Source organism: Rhincodon typus, chromosome 17, assembly GCF_021869965.1.
Source record: "Rhincodon typus isolate 14 chromosome 17, sRhiTyp1.1, whole genome shotgun sequence".
Classification (NCBI taxonomy): Eukaryota; Metazoa; Chordata; class Chondrichthyes; order Orectolobiformes; family Rhincodontidae; genus Rhincodon; species Rhincodon typus.
In genome coordinates, this window is record NC_063348.1 from 1,996,475 (window position 1) to 2,016,546 (window position 20,072).

At 40.1% G+C, this 20,072-nt stretch overlaps 1 protein-coding gene across 1 annotated transcript in view; it reads right to left on the reverse strand.

The window, feature by feature from the left end:
* Positions 1-20,072, reverse strand: part of LOC125485263 (mucin-6-like) — a 200,254-nt gene that overhangs the window by 71,219 nt on the left and 108,963 nt on the right. The window contains exons 7-8 of the mRNA XM_048607276.1: positions 17,663-17,912; positions 15,256-15,302 (exon numbers count right to left, since the gene is read on the reverse strand). Of these exons, the coding sequence (XP_048463233.1) occupies positions 15,256-15,302; positions 17,663-17,912 (297 nt within the window). The remainder of the gene's footprint in view (positions 1-15,255; positions 15,303-17,662; positions 17,913-20,072) is intronic.

The following is a 20,072-nucleotide window of genomic DNA, read 5'->3' on the forward strand; positions in this document are numbered from 1 at the left end:
ATAGGATCATGGCTGATCTGACAATCCTCACGTCCACTTTCCTGCCCTTTCCCTGTAACCCATGATTCCCCTACTAATCAAGAATCTATCTATCTCACCCGTAAATATACACAAGACTCTGCCCCCCTCGGTTCTCTGTGGCAAGGAGTTCCAAAGATTCTCAACTGTCCGAGAGAAGAAATTCCTCCTTATCTTTAAATTGGTGCCCCTTAATTCTGAGACTCTGTGCTCTGATCTTAGACTCTCCCATTGAGGGAAAAACTCTTTTGGCATTTGGCCTGTCAAGCCCCTTAAGAGAACTATATGTTTCAATGAGATCACCTCTCAATTCTTCTCAACTGCAATGATTAGTGTTACAACATGTTTAATATTTGCTCGTAAGATAATTGCTCCATACCCAGGATCATCCTCATGATCCTTCTCTGAGCTGTTTCCAATAATATCTTTTAAATAAGGAGAGCAAAAGTGCTCACAGTACCCTAAATTTGGTCTTCCCGCACCTTGTACAGTTGCATTGAGACTTCCCTACTCTTATTCTCCAATCCCCCTGAAATAAAAGCCAAAACTCGGGGTGGAGAGATTTAGAAGCTGGTGTTGCAGGTAGGGGATTATTGTAGTTGGTCAGTGGGAAGGGTGTAGCAAATAGATGAGTCGGAAGATGGATAGATTGGAGGAGGAGAGATTTTGAAGCTGGTGAAGTCAATATTCAAGGCACTGGGCTGTAAACTCCCAAGGCAAAATATGAAGTGTTGTTCCTCCAGTTTACGTTTGGCCTCACTCTGACAGTGAAGGAGGCTGAGGATGGACATGTCACAAGGGGAGTGGGTCGCACCCTCAACCTGTCCATCTTCCTACTCACCTATCCACTCCACCCCATCCAGTGACCAACCACAAGAACCCCCTACCTACATACACCTATCTCCATCTTACGTACCCTTCCCCCAGCCCCACCCCCCCTCCCTCTATTTATTTATGGACTCCCCTTCCCCGTCCCCAGTCCCGATGAAGGGTTTTGGCCTGAAAGATTGACTTTCCTGCTCCTCGGACGTTGTCTGACCTGCTGTGCTTTTCCAGCTCCACATTTATTGGCTCCAACATTCTATTAGTCTTCCTTATTACCTGTTGCACCTATGCGCTAGCTTTCTCAGTTTTCTGCACAAGTACTCCCAAGTCCCTGCAAGTTGCAGTTCCCTACAGTTTTTCTCCATTTAAATAACATTATTCCCTTGTTCTTACTTCTAAAATGAACAACTTCACATTTTCCCATATTTTTCTTGATTTACCAACTTTTTGCCCACTTACTTAACCCATCAATAGCTCTCTGTAAACAGCCTGTACCCTTCTCACAACCTGCTTTCCCACCTACCTTTGTGCTGCTTGCAAATTTGTCTAGAGTATATTCAGTTCCTTCTTCCAAGTCACTATTTTATATTGTAAACAGATGCAGTCCCAACACTGACCCCTATGGAACCCCACTGGTTATATCTCGCCAATCTGAAAAAGAACCTTTTATCCTAACTCACTGTTTCCTGCCCATTAGCCAATTCACTATCTATGCCAATATACCACCTTTAACATGCGGGCTCTTATCCTATGACTTGACCTTTTGTGAGGTACCTTGGCAAATGGCTTATGGAAGTCCAAATACAACACAAATACTGGTTCCCCTCGAATAACTCTTGTTGAGACTTACTCAAAAAAATTCTAATACATTGGTCAGACATGATATTACTTTCATGAATCCATGATGACTCAGCTAGATTAGATTATGATTTTCTAATGCACCGCTATTACTTCTTTAATAATTGATTCCAATACCCAACAATAGATGTTAGACTAATTGGTCTTACCTGCTTTTTGCTTCCCCCCTATTTCAATAGGGATGTCACATTGGCAGTTTTCCAATCCTCTGGTACTTCTCCAGAGTTCAAGTTTTTTTGGAAAAATATAACCAATGCATCCACTTTCTCTGCCATCATCCTGATGTAATTACCCTTATTTAAACTTAGCACAGTTGTTTTCAACCCAAGTTCCTCACTCTCAAAGTGAATCCTATATTCTGCACTATAATGCATATTGTGCCCTAGAAGCTCTTTCACTCTGAAACAAACAAAAACAGAATTTAAACAGCAGCTCTGACAGCATTGTGGAAAGAAAACAGCATTAATCTTTCCAACATAGTGACCTTTTATTCTGGGATCTTTTGTTAAACCTGCCTCATGACAGAATGCCAGATCCAAAATTGCTTAATTCTGATTGCATCAACAATACATTGTTCTAGGAAAATGTCCCAAATACACTCTATGAATTCTTCATTATGGGTATCTTCACCAATTTGATTTTCCAAATCTACATGAAGCTTAAAATCACCCATGATTAATATACTGCCTTGATGGCATCCACTTGGGGAGGACAAGAATGGCATAGAGTTGTGGGGATCCTTCTCTCTGCTCCTTGCTTGTATTGATAAAGCTATTGAAGTGGGCTGCTCTGTCATTGAGGGAGTGAATAACCTGATATGTGTTTGCCCTCAATTTTCCCTGGAACATAGTAACATTTAAACATATGAGCAAGAGTTGGACCTGCTCTGCAATTAAGTAAGTTCCTGGCTGATCCTATCTTAATGCTATAGTTCAGTATGTTCAGCTTCAGCTCCTGATTGGCTGCATGTAGTGGGTGGAGCCAAGGATCAACCATGACGCTGAGGATGTCTTGGACAGCACATTTAGCAAGCTGGTCACAGCAAAAGTAAGGGATATACAGGTTGAAAAGCACTGGGTGACCACCAGGAAGACTAGTAAATATGGACTGGTAGTGCAAGAGTTCCCTGTGGCCCTTCCCCTCTCAACAGATATACCATGTTCAGTACTTCTGGGGATGGCCTCTCAAGGGAAAATGGCCTCAGCCAAGTTTGTGGCATCACACTTGGCTCTGCTGCACAGCAAGGGAGGAAATGGGAGAGCTTTAGTGATAAAGGACTCAAGTATAAGGGGAACTGACGGGTGGCTCTGTGGCAGCAAATGAGACTCTCAAATGGTATGTTGCATCTCAGGGATGTCTCAGAGAGGCTACAGAGCATTCGGAAGGTGGACGTTGAATAGCCAGTAACCGTGGTACATGCCGATACCAATGACATGGGTAAAAAAACAAAGTGAGGTACTGCAACTGGAATTTAGAGAGTTAGGTAACATTTTAAAGAGGAAGATGACTAAGGTTGTGATCTCTGAAATAAATCCATTGAAATATGCTGCTGTGTATAGGAATAGGAAGATAGGTCAGATGAAGGGGCTGTGACTAAAGGGGTGGTTAAGGAGGAGGGGTCTTAGGTATTTAGATCATTGGGACAGTTTCTGGGATAAATGGGCAAAACAGTTTGCACCTGAACTGGAACGGGTCTAATATCCTTGCTAGGAAGTTTGCTTACACTATTGGAAAGATTTTAAACTAATTTGGCCGGGGCATTGGACACAAATAAAACCCGATGTAAAGCTGGATCAAAGTCCAATCAGATATTGAAGGAATGCTAGGACAATCCTGTAGGTGCAGAAACATGGGCAAGATAGACACAGGGAGGTTCAGAAAGCTAAACTGTATCAATTTTAAGGAAGGACAGCAGTGGCAGCTCAACATTCCAGATTATAGAAGTTTCAGGGACGATAGCAGGGCAGGAATGTAAGAAAGGTCGGGGCATTGCATTATTGATAAAGTAAAACATCACTGCAGTAATGAGGGAGGGTGTCCTGGAAGTGTCTTCAAATAAGCCCATCTGGGTACAGTTTAGAAATAAGAAAGAAGCAGTTACTTTAGTGGGATTAAGTCAGGAGTCACAACACCAGGCTATAGTCCAACAGGTTTATTTGAAATCGCAAGCTTCAAAGTGCTGGTCCTTCATCAGGTGAAGTGAAGGGATTAGACTACAGGCCTCAGAGGGAAATAGAGGAGCAGATATGTTGGCAAATCACAGAAAGTTGTGAGAGAAACAGAGTTGTAGTTGTAGGGGATTTCAACTTTGCTAACATTAATTGGGATCACCTTAGTATGAAAGGGTTAGATGGGGTGGAATTTTTAAAATGCATCCAGGAGAGTAGGGAGGCACGGTGGCTCAGTGGTTAGCACTGCTGCCTCATAGTGCTAGGAACCCGTGTTCAATTCCACCCTCGGGCAACTGTCTGTGTGGAGTTTGCACATTCTCCCCGTGTCTGCGTGGGTTTGCTCTGGTTTCCTCCCACAGTCCAAAGATGTGCAGGGTAGGTGAATTGGCCAAGCTAAATTGCCAAGGGTGTTAGGGGTTGGGTGGGGGGGGGGGTTTGTGGGGGGATGGGTCTGGGTGGGAGGCACCAAGGGTCGGTGTGGACTTGTTGGACTTGTCGGGCTGAAGGGCCTGTTTCCACACTGTAGGGATTCTATGTTCTATGTTCTAAGTCTGAACAGGGTACGCAATAGTTTCAGACATAGGAATAAAAAATTCGCTGCTACCTCTAGATCAGTTCTGCATGGCAGATTCCTGGACAGGAGAACTCTCTAATGAAAAAGGAGTCCTGTACAAGCAATATCGAAGCCAGCAGCAGCAACAACCATTGTTGAAGGATTCTGGGGATTTGGGTTCAGTGCTAGGGAGAGAGGGAAAAATCACTGGTGGTATGGTCGCTCAATGGCTAGCACTGCTGCCTCACAGAGAGGGGGACCCAGGTACAATTCCACGCTCAGGCAACTGTCAGCATGGAGTTTGCGCATTCTCCCCATGCCTATGTGGGTTTCTACCAGCTGATCCGGTTTCCTCCCACAGTCCATAGATGTGCAGGTTAGGTGGATTAGCCATGGGAAATGCAGGGTTGCAGAGATAGGGTAGGGGAGTGGGTCTGAGCAGAATGCTCTTCAGAGTGTCAGTTGGACTCAATGGGCTGAATGGTCTGCATCCATGCAGTAGGCATTCTATGACTGTGAGTCAGGCTGTCAACTTAATAGTTAACCAAGAGTTTCCTGAGCAGTTGAGTGAGTTCAATTTCTCCAGATTGACTTTAAGAGACCTTAAGAGTTTTGCCATGATCTTGCCACTTACTCCGCCTCCCTAAATCCTTATAAAGCCTTTTTGTATTTTCCTAAAACACATTCCCACATAGCTGTTGATTCATCAGATGTGGATATATTATACTTGGTTCCCTATATCCAAACTACTGATACAGATTGGAACAGCTGGGGCTCTAATACAGATCACTGCAAAATCCTACAGCCTTCAACCTGAGAATAACCTGTTGATTCATACTCAGTTTTCTGTCTATGAACAAATTTCCAATTCACACACTGATGTAAGGTGTGTGATTAGTACCATATTATTGTCATTTATTAATTTACTTTAAAGTTTAGATTTTGAACTAAGGGCATTGAGTTTTGGTCTCTCTGTATGAAGGTGTATAGGTATTCTCAAACTTTCATCAGCAATAAATTTTTAAAAACAGTATGTGATACAGAGAGGATTCCTGGACTGATAATTAGAAATTTGTTTGCATAGTGAGAGTTTTACAATCAGATAGAGCAAACAATTGAAATATATTAGCTTGCTTTATGTTTAGAATATTCAGGAATGAATTTTTGTTTCACTTTGGGGAAAAGCCTATAGATTGCAAAACTTTTGGTTTCAGTTCACAGAAGTCCTGGTTAAAGTTTGATGGAAAAACATGAAAAAAGGTTCCAATTGGAGAGAAGAATTAGATCAGAACAGTTAGGAAATGGGTTACCTTAGTGTAAGGGTTAATTTGAAAATTCCAGACCAGCACGTTTGGTTAGAATCCTGCAAGAGTTATTAGATGCTATAAAATCCAAGCTCATTTGTAGGAACAATCAAGCAGAGGCTATCAAGCTCTCAAGACTAGGAATCGAAAGAAACAGTTACATCAAACCTATAAATGTGACAGAAAAGGGAGCTCTCTCGAGTACTTAAGTACGTACAATACTGATGTTGAGATCAATAGGATTGCATCTTTACCATCATTACCAAAATCTTTCAAGTTGTGTCATTTGTAAATAGCTTGATTTATTCTAATTTATACTCATTTCTTTTGTGTAATAAATTTGTTTTATTGCTAAAACCAAATCTGCAACATTGTGTGCTTGTGTTTCACTGAAAGATCACATCATCAAATATAAACAAATCAAAATTAAGTCTGAAATTGACTTGTTTAGCCATAACATCAGCTCGGATCACAATACCACTATGTTAACCCCAATTCCACATACTCTAGTATTATTCGATGACTCTTAGTGTGAGATCTTATTGAAAAATATTTTAAAAATACAAAAGCATTTCATAAGTTTTCCCCTTGACTATTCTGTTATGAAAATAATAAATAATAATACAAATAAAATAACCCAAAGCAAATACCTAAATATTTCAAACACATGGCAAACCAAACTCCCATTTAACCCCTCAACACCATCACATCACAGTCATTCGAAAACCTTTCCTATCAAATGGGAAGGTGAGACTTAGCTGTATTTTTTCACAGTTCCGGTCCTGCGAGCTATGCAGTCTTTTTCTTGAATCCTCATACAATTGAGATCTAAATGTTCATAGCTTTGAATGACCAATACAGTTAACTAACCAAACTGTTCTGCTTTCAAAGAACAAAGAACAATACAGTACAGGAACAGCCCCTTCAGCCCTCCAAGCCTGGGCCGCCATATTTTGCCCTTCCCTAATAAAATTGCCTTCACTCACAGGATCCGTATCCCTCTATTCCCTTCCTATTCTTGAACGGTGCTCCTGTGTCTGCTTCCACCACCTCCTCTGTAAATTTATTCAAAGCCCTCACCACACATCTTTTAAACATCCCCCCTTACAACTTGAACCTGTCCCCCCTAGTAATGGATCCCTCTACCCTGGGGAAAAAGCCTCATACTTTCCACTCTATGCATGCCATTCACAAACTTATAAACTTCTATCAGGTCATCCTTCAACTTCCTGTGTTCCAGTGAAAATAAACCCGAGTCTATCCAACCTTTCTTCAGAACAAAAATCCCCCATACCAGGCAACATGCTGGTAAACCTTTTCTGTACCCTCTCAAAAGCATCCACATCCTTCTGGTAGTGTGGTGACCAGAACTGTATGCAGTTTCAAGTGTGGCCTAACTGAAGTTCTATAAAGCTGCAGCATAACTTGTCTATCCTTATACTCAATGCCCCTTTCAATGAAGGCAAGTATGCCAAGGGTTTTTTTACTACCCTATGGACCTGCACTGCCACGTTGTGTGGACCTGCACACCCAGATCCTTCTGCATATCAATACTCCTAAGAGTTCTGCCATTCACTGTATAATTTCCACCTGTACTTGACCTTCTAAGATGCATCACTTCACATTTGTCCGGATTACATTCCATCTGCCATTTTTCTGCCCCGCCTCCAACTGATCTATATCCCGCTGTATCCTCTGACAATCCTCCTCACTATCCACAACGGTACCAATCTTTGTATTGTCGGCAACCTTACTAATTAGACCAGCTACCTTTTCCTTGAAATCATTTATGTAGATCACGAATAGCAGAGGTTCCAGCACTGATTCCTGCAGAGCACCAGTAGTCACCACCCTCCATTCTGAAAAGCATCCTTCCACCAAAAAACCATGCTGTCTATTGCTAATAAGTCCATTTGCTTCTAAATGCATACAGATCTTGTCCCTGTGAATCTTTTCCAATAAATTTCCCTACCACCGACATGAGACTCACAGGCCTGTAAATTCCAGGATTATCCCTGTTACCCTTCTTAAACAATGGGACAACATTGGCTTTTCTCCAGTCCTTGGGGACCTCACCTGTGACCAAAGAGGATGCAAAGATGTCTGTCAATTCTCCAATTTGTTCTCTTGCCTCCCCCAATATTCTGGGATAGATCTCATCAGGACCCAGGGACTTAGCTACCCCTAATACATTTTAAGACGCACAACAGCAAGTTTCACAGGCCAAAACCTTTCCAATATAAGTATTCCCTAACTGCTTGAATAATGTCCTTTATCAAGGACAGACTATATTGAGTTCTGACTCCACTCAGTTCTTCTTGGAGGTGCCCAAAACCTTTTTAAACTCTTCAGTTTTTCTTAGCTAAAATTAATTCTTGACTGTTCTAAAACCAAAAGCAAATAATGCTGTTCAATTTTTTTGCTCGCTCATTATTAACCTGGACAATTCAAACAGACCTCCAATAATACTCCCAGAGGGGCATGCTTGTTTAAAATCATGGTTCTGGAAAAACCGATGTAGTTAATTATGAAATCCCTTCACATAAATCGACCAACACCAACATTCCTCCTTAAAAATTGTTCTAACATAATTTCATTACAGAGATAGTAGGAACTGCTGATGCTGGAGAATCTGAGATAACAAGGTGTAGAGCTGGATGAACACAGCAGGCCAAGCAGCATCAGAGGAGCAGGAAAGCTGACGTTTTGGGTCTAGCTTCTTCAGAATTTCAATGTCATTTGGTTGAAAATGACAATGAAAATCACATCCATGTCTCTTTATTCTGCATTTGCCCACCTGAGTGAAGGCGTTTCCTTAACTATCATATTAAACTTCTCATTGCTTAAACACACCATAGCATCCTGTAGGTTTATCCACTCACTGCAGTTAAGTGCCTTCATCCCTTGTGTCATCTTGATGAACGTTCACAAGACTTTAGTCAAAGATTCTGTGTTCTGTTTAAGTGTGGTACTTTAAAATTAATATAATAGTCAACATTAAAATGGAATTTTCCAAAGATTCTGGGGATGGAATAGGACATGATTTGTTGATTTCCACCCTTTTCTCAGAGTCCTGGTTTTGATAGGCCCAGGAGAAACGTTTGCACTTCCGACCTGCTTACTCCATTGCAGGCATATCTTAGGCCCCTACACTTTTTGTGAAGTTAAGCCAATTTTTCAAGGTAACTCGGAGGAGTTGTGAACCTTAGATAGATCTGAGAAGCTCTGAAAGGTACTTACAAAGATTTTACTTATGGGTACTCATACCAATTCATGACTCACCCACTCCCAATGACGCATCATGCCATTCATGCTAAACACCAGCCCCCAAATCACTCCCTGACCAAGCTTCCCTTCATACCCAAATGGATACTCACATCTTCCATTTCCAGCCCTGCCCTCCACTGACCCTCAATAGCACTATACACTCTTCACGCCAACTCATAGCATTTCCATGCCGTTTCAACAAGTATATGCAGAAGTAATCAAAGACATAACAACAGTGGCACGTGTGGAAATACTTAAAAACAGTGACTCATATCTTCTTAAAAAATGCTCTGCAATGGGGCCATAAAAGTGTCAATGACCCAGACCTTTAAAGTATCAGTAATAGAAACAAATAACATGCTTAACTTGTATAAATAAATATTGTGCCATGATAAAAATAGATTACAGAAAAAAGGGCGAAAATCTATTGATTCAGTAATGTTTACCTTTTTGTGCACCTATTTCAACAAAGAAAGCATGATGGAAATCTGGGCTCAGCCAAACCTTATTATGTATACTTGGCCGAGAGTCCTAATTGCTCTTGATAACGTTCGTGGCTACCTCAAAAATATCTCCTTTATATTTCAGAAATAAAAGTACTTGGGTTCTGATCCACTAATTACCTTTTAAAATATATTGTCTGTCATAGGTCTAACAAGTATCAATATCTCCAAACCTATTGATTTGATTCATTTCCTTATTCTTTCAGCAATATCTTAGTTTTATCACAAAATCTTTGTTTGTAACCTCCAGTTCTGTTGCGTGACTAAATTTAATTATAATCCCATTCCTAAAATGCTTCCTTCTTTTCTATTTCATGCATTATTGCTTGTTCATAATTAATTTGAGTATTACCTGTGTGATGCAGGCTGTTTTATGTAAATTTTGGTTTTGTTTTTTGAGTTACTAACATGTAGGTTTTCTGTGTTTCTGAAGTTAATAATGACCTTGTATTTCTACAGCCATGGTAATTTCTTTTCCAAGTTTTTTTTTGAGGCATAGCTTTAGAATTAATAGGGTTTTAATCATAGAATCCCTACAGTGTGGAAACACGCCCTTCAGCCCAACAAATCCACATTGAACCTCAGAGCATCCCACCCAGACCCATCCCCCTATAACCCACCTAATCAACACCTCCCTGAACACTATGGGCAATTTAGCATGGCCATTCCACCTAACCTGCACATCTTTGGACTGTGGGAGGAAACCGGAGCACCGGGAGGAAACCCACGCAGACACAGGGAAAATGTGCAAACTCCACACAGACAGTCGCCCGAGGCTGGAATCGAACCCTGGTCCCTGGCACTGTGACGCAGCAGTGCTAACCACTGTGCCACACGTGCTGCCCTGTACATTCATAGACTTTTCTGTACTTTCATAGAGTTTTACAATAGAATAATATAAACAAGCTCCAGTTTAGAAGGTCAAGGAATTTTTTTTTCAGCTTAAGGGAAACACCCATCATTTAGAGGGAGAGTTCTACATTAAGTTTTGAGCAGTGCTGTGCAGTCCATTGGTGTAGTGCTTACATACCTCTGTTCTCTTGTGAGGGAAAGGACGTAATCAAACTTGATTGTTTTAGAGCAGAGTTAATGTTGGGCTGAGATACAAGTGCTGGGTAAAAGCTGAAGGGTCTACTTGAATCTAAGCATGTTCAAGTTAGATGCATAAAAAGTTCCAGAAATAAGTTATATGCAATTCCAGTCTAAAAGTTGAAGTCACAAGTGCCTTAAACCTATAGATATGTGAGAGACAAGGCTGCTGGTGTACTGCATGAGTGATGTTTTGGGTATTATGCACAGTGTGTTTTTGCATGTTGTACTAGAGCGTGTTTTCAGTACTATACAAAAGTTACTTCTCTTTTCAATTTATAAAGGTGTGTTTTGGGATGAAAAGGATTATACTTGCACTGTGTGCTGAAAAATTTTTGAATTTGAATTAGAAGTATTTAATTTGGCTCATTTTATTTTACCATTTCTTTTCTTAATAATGTTCTGTTTTATTGTTAAAGCAAGATGTGAGATATTGCATTCTTTTGATTCAGCAAGACACCACTTTGTTAAAGCTAAAACAAAGCAAAATATGATCAATTAGGTTTCACTCTAGGGTCTGACTTGTCCAATACCTAATACCAATTTAGATCATAATATTTGCTCCTTTGTTAGTTTTAAGTCTTTCAGTTTCAGGAAACTATTTCGAATTTATTCAAATATCTATCTATTTTCTTGCCTGCCTTGTTCACTCCCAGTCACATTAAAACTTTTAAATAGCACTGAAACTGTTATTTATACAAGTAGATTTAAAGAAGATGATTGAAGGATTGAAATGCTATCAGGTCACATGCACTTAATCTGATGTTGTAATGGTATACTGAAGGAACAATGTATTATCATAGCAGTTAATTTTCCAGTAACTATTCAGTTGGGTTCCCATTACCGTGTTTCAATAATTCATGTGGGAACAAATGATTTCATGGCAATTGTTGAATAACAACAGGATGTATTGGCTAACAAATTTCCTTTAACTAAGACTGTGAAAAATAGATAACAGGACATTTGTTTTTTTTTTGAATACAACGTAGCTGCTGCTACTGCATGTCCAGTGGTCATTAAGAAGCTAGAAGTAAAAAATTTCTTACCACTTCATACAGTCCTTCACAATTACCTCATCCCGTACATATGAATGCCCACCATATTCACACGAACAATTGTCAGGGTGAACACAACCTTTTCCCTCATCCAGCACCAGACCATCCGGACATATACAACCAGATACACATTTTGTTGTTAACTGAGGAAATTGAATCGAATATAATGGAAAATAATTAACTTAAATTGTACAATATACTGCATGAAGACAACTTTCATTGTTTAATCAGATATGTTAATCATACAAAATATTTGCCTACTTACACATTGACCTTCTGCAGCAAGCATCTGACATGTTTGTGCACATGCAGCTCCATATTCACTTTCTTGTGCATTTTCACAGTTAAAGTAAACTTTAGGAGGATAGCAATGTTCTGAAAAGAAAGGCTTGTTCATCAGTTTCAAAACATTTCTGTGCTACACTGTTCAAATATAGTTATTTTCCAATTAAATATTGAATTATGTGCATAATATTCAAATGTACATATCTTATACTAAACAATTTCCAGAGACATTTACACAAGAATAAATATCAAGAACAGACATCAGGGAGAGACGGTGAGAAGAGGGGATAAACGGATGATGACACATAATTGTAACTGTGCTCATTTTAAAATTCATATACTCTGTCTTTATTTTTATACATTTATGTTATAAATTCCTACGTAAAATGATCACACTGTAATTATACCTGACAGTAGTTGTGGTGCTGTTGTAACTCAACAGACTCAAGTGTTAAGTACAGCATACAAAATTAATATTGGCAGTTTCCAATACAAATATTAACATGGGAATTATAAAATGATATAGTTGTCAGGAATTGGACACAAACATCAACTTTTATTATATTATAAGTTGGCTTCCTGTGAGCTAGAGCCAAGAACTGAAGACAATGCTTTGTCTTCTGATGAACAAAGATTAGAAGGCAAGGGGCAAAGGGGCCAGGATATCCTTGTGTAATTTATTTGTCATTTAAAGATATTATATTTGTCCTTATTTCTATATAACATGTAAAGAAAATTTAATGCAATTTGGAAGGCAAAAAAGTAGTGTGAGATGGACTACTGAAGTTTCTCCAGTACAGGCTGAAGAGTTTGCAAGTAAAATTAAGATGCATCAGCACCTCAATTAGGAAGCACGATAAATCTACCTAACAATACCTATAACAAAAATGAATAGAGAAAATAATGGAAAAATTTGACACCAGGAAGAACAACACTTAAGATTATCAACTTAATATTTATGTTACTTATTAAATTCAGAAATTTAATGAAATCTCTATCAATATTCTGTAATGGAAATCAAACTATAAATGTATTCTTATTTGCACACAACACCTCTTATGCCCCTCGAGGACATGTGTAATGTGGTCAGATGATATACGTTGAAATCTTATTCACAGTTAATTTATAGATAGTTGAGAAAGGTTTTCAAGGTGTAACTAGTTGCAGGCTATGTCCAATAGGTAAGGAAATAAAGTTAAGGGCTAAAATTTCTATTCAAGGCAAGTGTTTTGCTTTAAAAGCAACCCCGCAAACTTCCAAGTGTGCCTTTCCTTTCCATTAGACATTTTTATATCCCCTTATGCCTAGGGTCTTAAAAGGAAGTGAAAGCAGAGATAATGGGTCCATTGATTATTATATTCCAAAACTTCCTGGATGCAGGAAAAGGAAGGAGGCAGAAAGTAGGAAACTACAGACCAGTTAGTTTAACATGTGCCATCAGAAAAAATTTGGGAAACTATTATTAAGGATGAAATAACAGGACATTTGAAAAGTCAAAATACAATTAATCAGAGTCAACATGCCCTTATGAAGGGTAAATCATATTTGACTTATTGTTTGAAGATGTAAGAAGCAATCCAAATAATCAGGATCCTGTAAAATGTACATCTGGGCTTCCAGAAGGTATTTGATAAGTAGCTGCACAAAAGGTTAATACACAAGATAAGATCACATTAGGTTAGCACTAATGTATTAGCTTGGATAGAGAATTGGCTAATCAACAGAAAGCAGTGAATGAGGATAAATAGGTCTTTTTCTGGTTGGCAAGATGCAACTAGAGGGTGCCACAGGGTTTGGTCTTCGGGCCTCAACTATTTACAATCTACATTAATGACTAGGATGGAGGGATAAAAAGTATGATAGCCAAAATTGCAGATCATGCCAAAATAGGTAAGACAGTAAATTGCAATGAAGAAGTAAGAAATTTACAAATAGTAATAGATAGGCTAGGTGAATGGCTGAGATTTGGCAGATGAAGTTTAACGTGGTTAAGTGTATGCCATGAATTGCAGAAAAATTGCAGGTTCAGCAGGTAATAAGGAAAGCAAATGGAATTTTGGTATTTATGGCTAAAGGAACAGAATATAAAAGTGGAGAAGTGTTACTGCAACTGTACTGGGCAGTAGTGAGACTGCACTTGGACTACTGCATACAATTTTGGACCCCTTACTTGAGTTGGAATATAGTTGTATTGGAGGCAGTTCAGAGGAAGTTCATTAGATTCATTGCAGAGATGAGGGGTTTGTCTTATGAAGGGAGATTTAGCAGTTCATACTTATAATCTCAGGAGTTTAGAAGAATAGGAGGAGATCTAACTGGATCAAGGATGGACGAGGCACCCGAGTCATGGCAGGAAGGGGGTCACAGAGTAGGATCGCAAGGAGGGCAGCCAGAAGCAAGGGCGGGACTGGTTTTAAGTGGTCTTTCATCACCAACAGTTACCTCAATCCTGCCATCCTGTTATAAAAAAGCTTTCCAGGCTCCCTCTAATGAGGTCTAACAAGCCATTTAAATCATATTAAGAAGACAGCTACTTCCATTTCCTCAAATGCATGGGCAATAGACAATAAATGATCTTCCAGCAATGCCCACACTCCATAAATGAATAGAAAAATTATTATCATAGAAACTCATGCACTAATCATAAGACCATAAGAAATAGGAACAGGATAAAACCATTTGGCATCCCTCATGCCTCCTCCGCCATTCAATAAGGTCATGGCTGATCTGAAGACACACCTCATGTCCACTTTCCCACCCTTTCGCCGTAACCCTTGATTCCCTATCTCAGCCTTAAATATCACAAGCACTTTGCCCTCATGGCCCTCTGTGACAAGGTCTTCCAAAGATTCTCAACCCTCTGAGAGAACTCACAGACTCTCCCATGACAGGAAACATCCTCTCAGTATTTACCTTGTTAAACCCCTTAAAAATCATATATGTTTTAATGAGACAGCCTCTCATTTTTCTAAATTCCAACATGTCGAGTCCCATCTGTTTAACCTTTGCTCACAAGATATTCCTTCTCAACCGAGGATTATACTAGTGTGCAATTGATAAAATATTTTATATACACCGATAATTATACAGATATTTCAGGGATTATCTTCTCTCCTCTCCTCATACTTATGACATACTTCCCGCCTTTTCCAATCCTCACGCTGCTCCATCTCCTTGTTCCTCCTTCTTCGTTGCCGCTTCCTTGACATCCTCTAAACTGCTTCAACCCAAGACACTCCAGTTAACTACACATTTTTCTAGTTGGTATGATATACACCTATATAATTACTCAAATATAATTAAACACTGAGACATCTTTGCTCTTACCTTGAGGGTCCTGACCGGTGCACTTGAGGTTCCCATTCTCACACACACTGTCAGTAAAAGAAAGAACATCAATTTACTTTTATTAACAATTAGATTTTTTTGCAAATGTTCATTCCAAGTTTAATTTTCAGCACATGATTCTTATGATAGAAGAATTAAATGTTAAGTGCTGAGGCTTATGGTAATCCTGTCACCTCATCTCACCAGCCTTGTAATCTAAGGCTATCCTTTGCACAATTTACCACCCTACCAATTTTTGTATCATCCACAAAGTTACCAATCAATCCTCCTACATTCAAGTCTAAACCATTTATATGTACTGCAAACAGCAAGAGGGCCAACAATGAGCCCTGTGGAACCCCACTGGGCACAGGCTTCCAGTGACAAAATTATCCCTCGACCATTACCCTCTGCTTCGTGCCACTCAGCCAATTCTGGATCAAACTAGCCAAATGTTCTTGGATCCTGTGGGCTCTTACCTTCAATATCAGTCTCCCATATGGACCTCGCCATAACAAAGCCATGCTGACTGTTCTTAATTAATCCCTGCCTCTCCAAGTGTAGATTAGTTCTGTTCCTTGGATTTGCTTCCAATACTTTTCCCACCAGAGTTTAAACTGATTGGCCTGTAGTTTCCTGGTTTATCCCTTGCTTCCTGTCAGTCATTAGATGTCTATAATCAGACGTGTGAGCAGATAATTTGTGGGGAGTGTCACAAAGAAAGCACCATTTCATTAATGTTGCCCCTGAGCCCTTACAACATCACACAAAAATCACATTGATGCAATGTACCATGATGGCTGCACAAGCAGGCCAATGTCATGTCTCAGAGTTCAGAGGATTAGTAACCTTATCCATAATTACGCTGCACAACCAAAGTATTCATACTACACCAGGGGAATGAAATTTAGGCACCTTGCATATCACAGACTGTCTGCTTGCATTTCAGTGTGCAAATGGTGACTCTGAAGCACTGTCTACCACTGAAAACTATGAAATGTGTTTTATACAAGCCAAGCAGAGGTGACAGTTTTAATTCAGGTTATCTAGTTACGAGGAGGCAAGACATGTAAACAATGTAATGACCATGATTGCCAAATTTTCCCAACGTTCTTACTGTTGCCCTTACTGCTCCAGCAGCGTAAATTTCCCTACACTTTTATTTTAAAGTTAGAGCAAACATGAGTTGCCCAAATCAGTTTCCAACTTTCTGATGTCCAAAATGTGGCATTCCCCCAGACAATTCTAGCTCTTTCGATCTCTGCATGCTCTTAGATTGCCTGTCACCAGACTGCAGCACATCTTTATCTATCTTTTTTGCCTTTAATGTGTTGAACTTCTAACCTCAGCATCTTCACGTCAGGGGATGTAAAACATCACCAGAACTGCATGTCAACAAACAAGCCTTCAGGTTCCCCAGTACCAAGCCCATAAAAACTGTGAAAAAAAATCAAAGTAAAACTAGATCTCCATTTCTTAACACACAAATTAAACTTAAAGTTATACATTGTTCTTAACAATTTGACCTTTCATCAGAACTGCAAAAATATAGAAATCTTCTCTGTTCCTCGTATCCCATAAACAGAATTAATTTAATGCTATAATAAAACAAAGAACTGTGGATGCTGAAAATCTGAAATAAAAACAGAAATTGCTGGCAAAACTGGGATGGATCAGAACAGTTCTGATGCAAAGTCAATGGACTCAAAATATTAACACTGCTTTTTCCCCACAGATGTTTCCACACCTGCTGACTTTCACCAGCAATTTCTATTTTTGTATTAATTTCATAGAACATAGAACATAGAACAGTACAGCACAGTACAGGCCCTTCGGCCCACCATGTTGTGCCGAACTTTTACCCTAAACCTAAGGTCTATCTAACCTCCACCGCTACCTTATACTATCATCCATATGCCTATCTAATAGCCTCTTAAGTGCCCCTAATGAGGCCGACTCCGCTACCCTCTCCGGCAATGCATTCCACACCCCTACCACTCTCTGAGTAAAGAACCTACTTCTGACGTCTCCCCGATATCTATCTCCTTTCACTTTAAAGCGATGTCCCCTCGTAAAAGCTACCTCCACCCCAGGAAAAAGTCTCTGGTTGTCTACTCTATCTATACCTCTGATCATTTTGTACACCTCTATCAAGTCACCTCTCATCCTTTATCGTTCTAAAGAGAAAATCCCTAGCTCTCTCAACCTATCCTCGTAAGACCTTCCCTCCATTCCAGGCAACATTATGGAACATATCCATGTTACTGAAGTATTCTCAAAATGATCCCATTAGCAATCATAAGCTATTTAACCAAATAATACAGAACCTGAATTGTTTTTGTAACTTTTTATAAACCAGCAAGTTCATTGTCTAATTAGGAGTTCAACAGTACATTACTTTACTTACCATATTCCACCGTAAAGATTTATTTTCTCATTGGCATGTGCAATGACAGTATGAGCCAGGAAACATGGACATTCAGCTGCACTGACACATTTTCCAGTGTCATCCAAGTAAGTGTGTTCTGGGCAGTTGCAGCCGTCCACTGGAGCATCACTTGCACTGCACTCAAAATTTGGATCAGACAACGACAAACAAGTGCGATTACAAGCTCTAGAGTCATAACTGAAGGTCTGATTGTGAGGACAAGAAATTCCTGGAAATAAAAACCAAGATTTCAAACAATGATATACATACTGGTTCATTAATTGATCAATCAAATTATCATAGAACATAGAACATAGAACATTACAGCGCAGTACAGGTTCTTCGGCCCTCGATGTTGCGCCAACCTGTGAAACCAATCTGAAGCCCATCTAACCTAAACTATTCCATTATCATCCATACGTTTATCCAATGACCATTTAAATGCCCTTAAAGTGGGCGAGTCTACGACTTTTGCAGGCAGGGCATTCCACGCCCTTACTACTCTCTGAGTAAAGAACCTACCTCTGACATCTGTCCTATATCTATCACTCCTCAACTTAAAGCTATGTCCCCTCGTGCTAGCCACCACCATCCGAGGAAAAAGGCTCCCACTGTCCACCCTATCTAATCCTCTGATCATCTTGTATGTCTCTATTAAGTCACCTCTTAACCTTCTTCTCTCTAACGAAAACAGCCTCAAGTCTTTCCTCATAAGACCTTCTGTCCATACCAGGCAACATCCTGGTAAATCTCCTCTGCACTCTTTCCAATGCTTCCACATCCTTCCTATAATGCAGCGACCAGAACTATACGCAATACTCCAAGTGCGCCCGCACCAGAGTTTTGTACAGCTGCAACATGACCTCATGGCTCCGAAACTCAATCCCTCTACCAATAAAACCTAACACACTGTACGCCTTCTTAACAACCCTATCAACCTGGGTGGCAACTTTCATGGATCGATGCACATGGACACCGAGATCTCTCTGCTCATCCACACTACCAAGAATCTTACCATTATCCCAGTACTCTGTATTCCTGTTACTCCTTCCAAAGTGAATCACCTCACACTTTTCCGCATTAAACTCCATTTGCCACCTCTCAGCCCAGCTCTGCAGCTCATCTATGTCCCTCTGTAACCTGCAACATCCTTCCGCACTATCCACAACTCCACCGACTTTGGTGTCATTTGCAAATTTACTAACCCATCCTTCTATGCCCTCATCCATGTCATTTATAAAACTGACAAACAGCAGTGGCCCCAAAACAGATCCTTGAGGTACACCACTAGAAACTGAACTCCAGGATGAACATTTCTCATCAAGCGCCACCCTCTGTCTTCTTACAGCTAGCCAATTTCTGATCCAAACTGCTAAATCACCCTCAATCCCATGCCTCCGTATTTTCTGCAATAGCCTACCATGGGGAACCTTATCAAACGCTTTACTGAAATCCATATACACCACATCAACCGCTTTACCCTCATCCACCTGTTTGGTCACCTTCTCAAAGAACTCAATAAGGTTTGTGAGGCACGACCTACCCTTCACAAAACCGTGTTGACTATCCCTAATCAAATTATTCCTTTCTAGATGATAATAAATCCTATCTCTTATAATCCTTTCCAATACTTTACTCACTACCGAAGTAAGGCTCACTGGTCTATAATGACCAGGGTTGTCTCTACTCCCCTTCTTGAACAAGGGGACAACATTTGCTATCCTCCAGTCTTCTGGCACTATTCTTGTAGACAATGACGACATAAAGATCAAAGCCAAAGGCTCTACAATCTCCTCCCTAGCTTCCCAGAGAATCCTAGGATAAATCCCATCCGGCCCAGGGGACTTATCTATTTTCATACCTTCCAGAATTGCTAACACCTCCTCCTTATGAACCTCAATCCCGTCTAGTCTAATAGCCTGTATCTCAGTATTCTCCTCGATAACATTGTCTTTTTCCTGTGTGAATACTGACGAAAAATATGCATTTAGCGCCTCTCCTATCTCTTCAGACTCCACGCACAACTTCCCACTACTGTCCTTGACTGGCCCTAATCTTACTCTAGTCATTCTTTTATTCCTGACATACCTATAGAAAGCTTTAGGGTTTTCCTTGATCCTACCTGCTAAAGACTTCTCATGTCCCCTCCTGGCTCTTCTTAGCTCTCTCTTTAGGTCCTTCCTGGCTAACTTGTAACTCTCAAGTGCCCTAACTGAGCCTTCACGCCTCATCTCTACATAAGCCTCCTTCTTCCTCTTGACAAGAGATTCAACTTCTTTAGTAAACCATGGTTCCCTCGCTCGACCACTTCCTCCCTGCCTGACAGGTTCATACTTCTCAAGGACACGCAGTAGCTGTTCCTTGAACAAGCTCCACATTTCAATTGTGC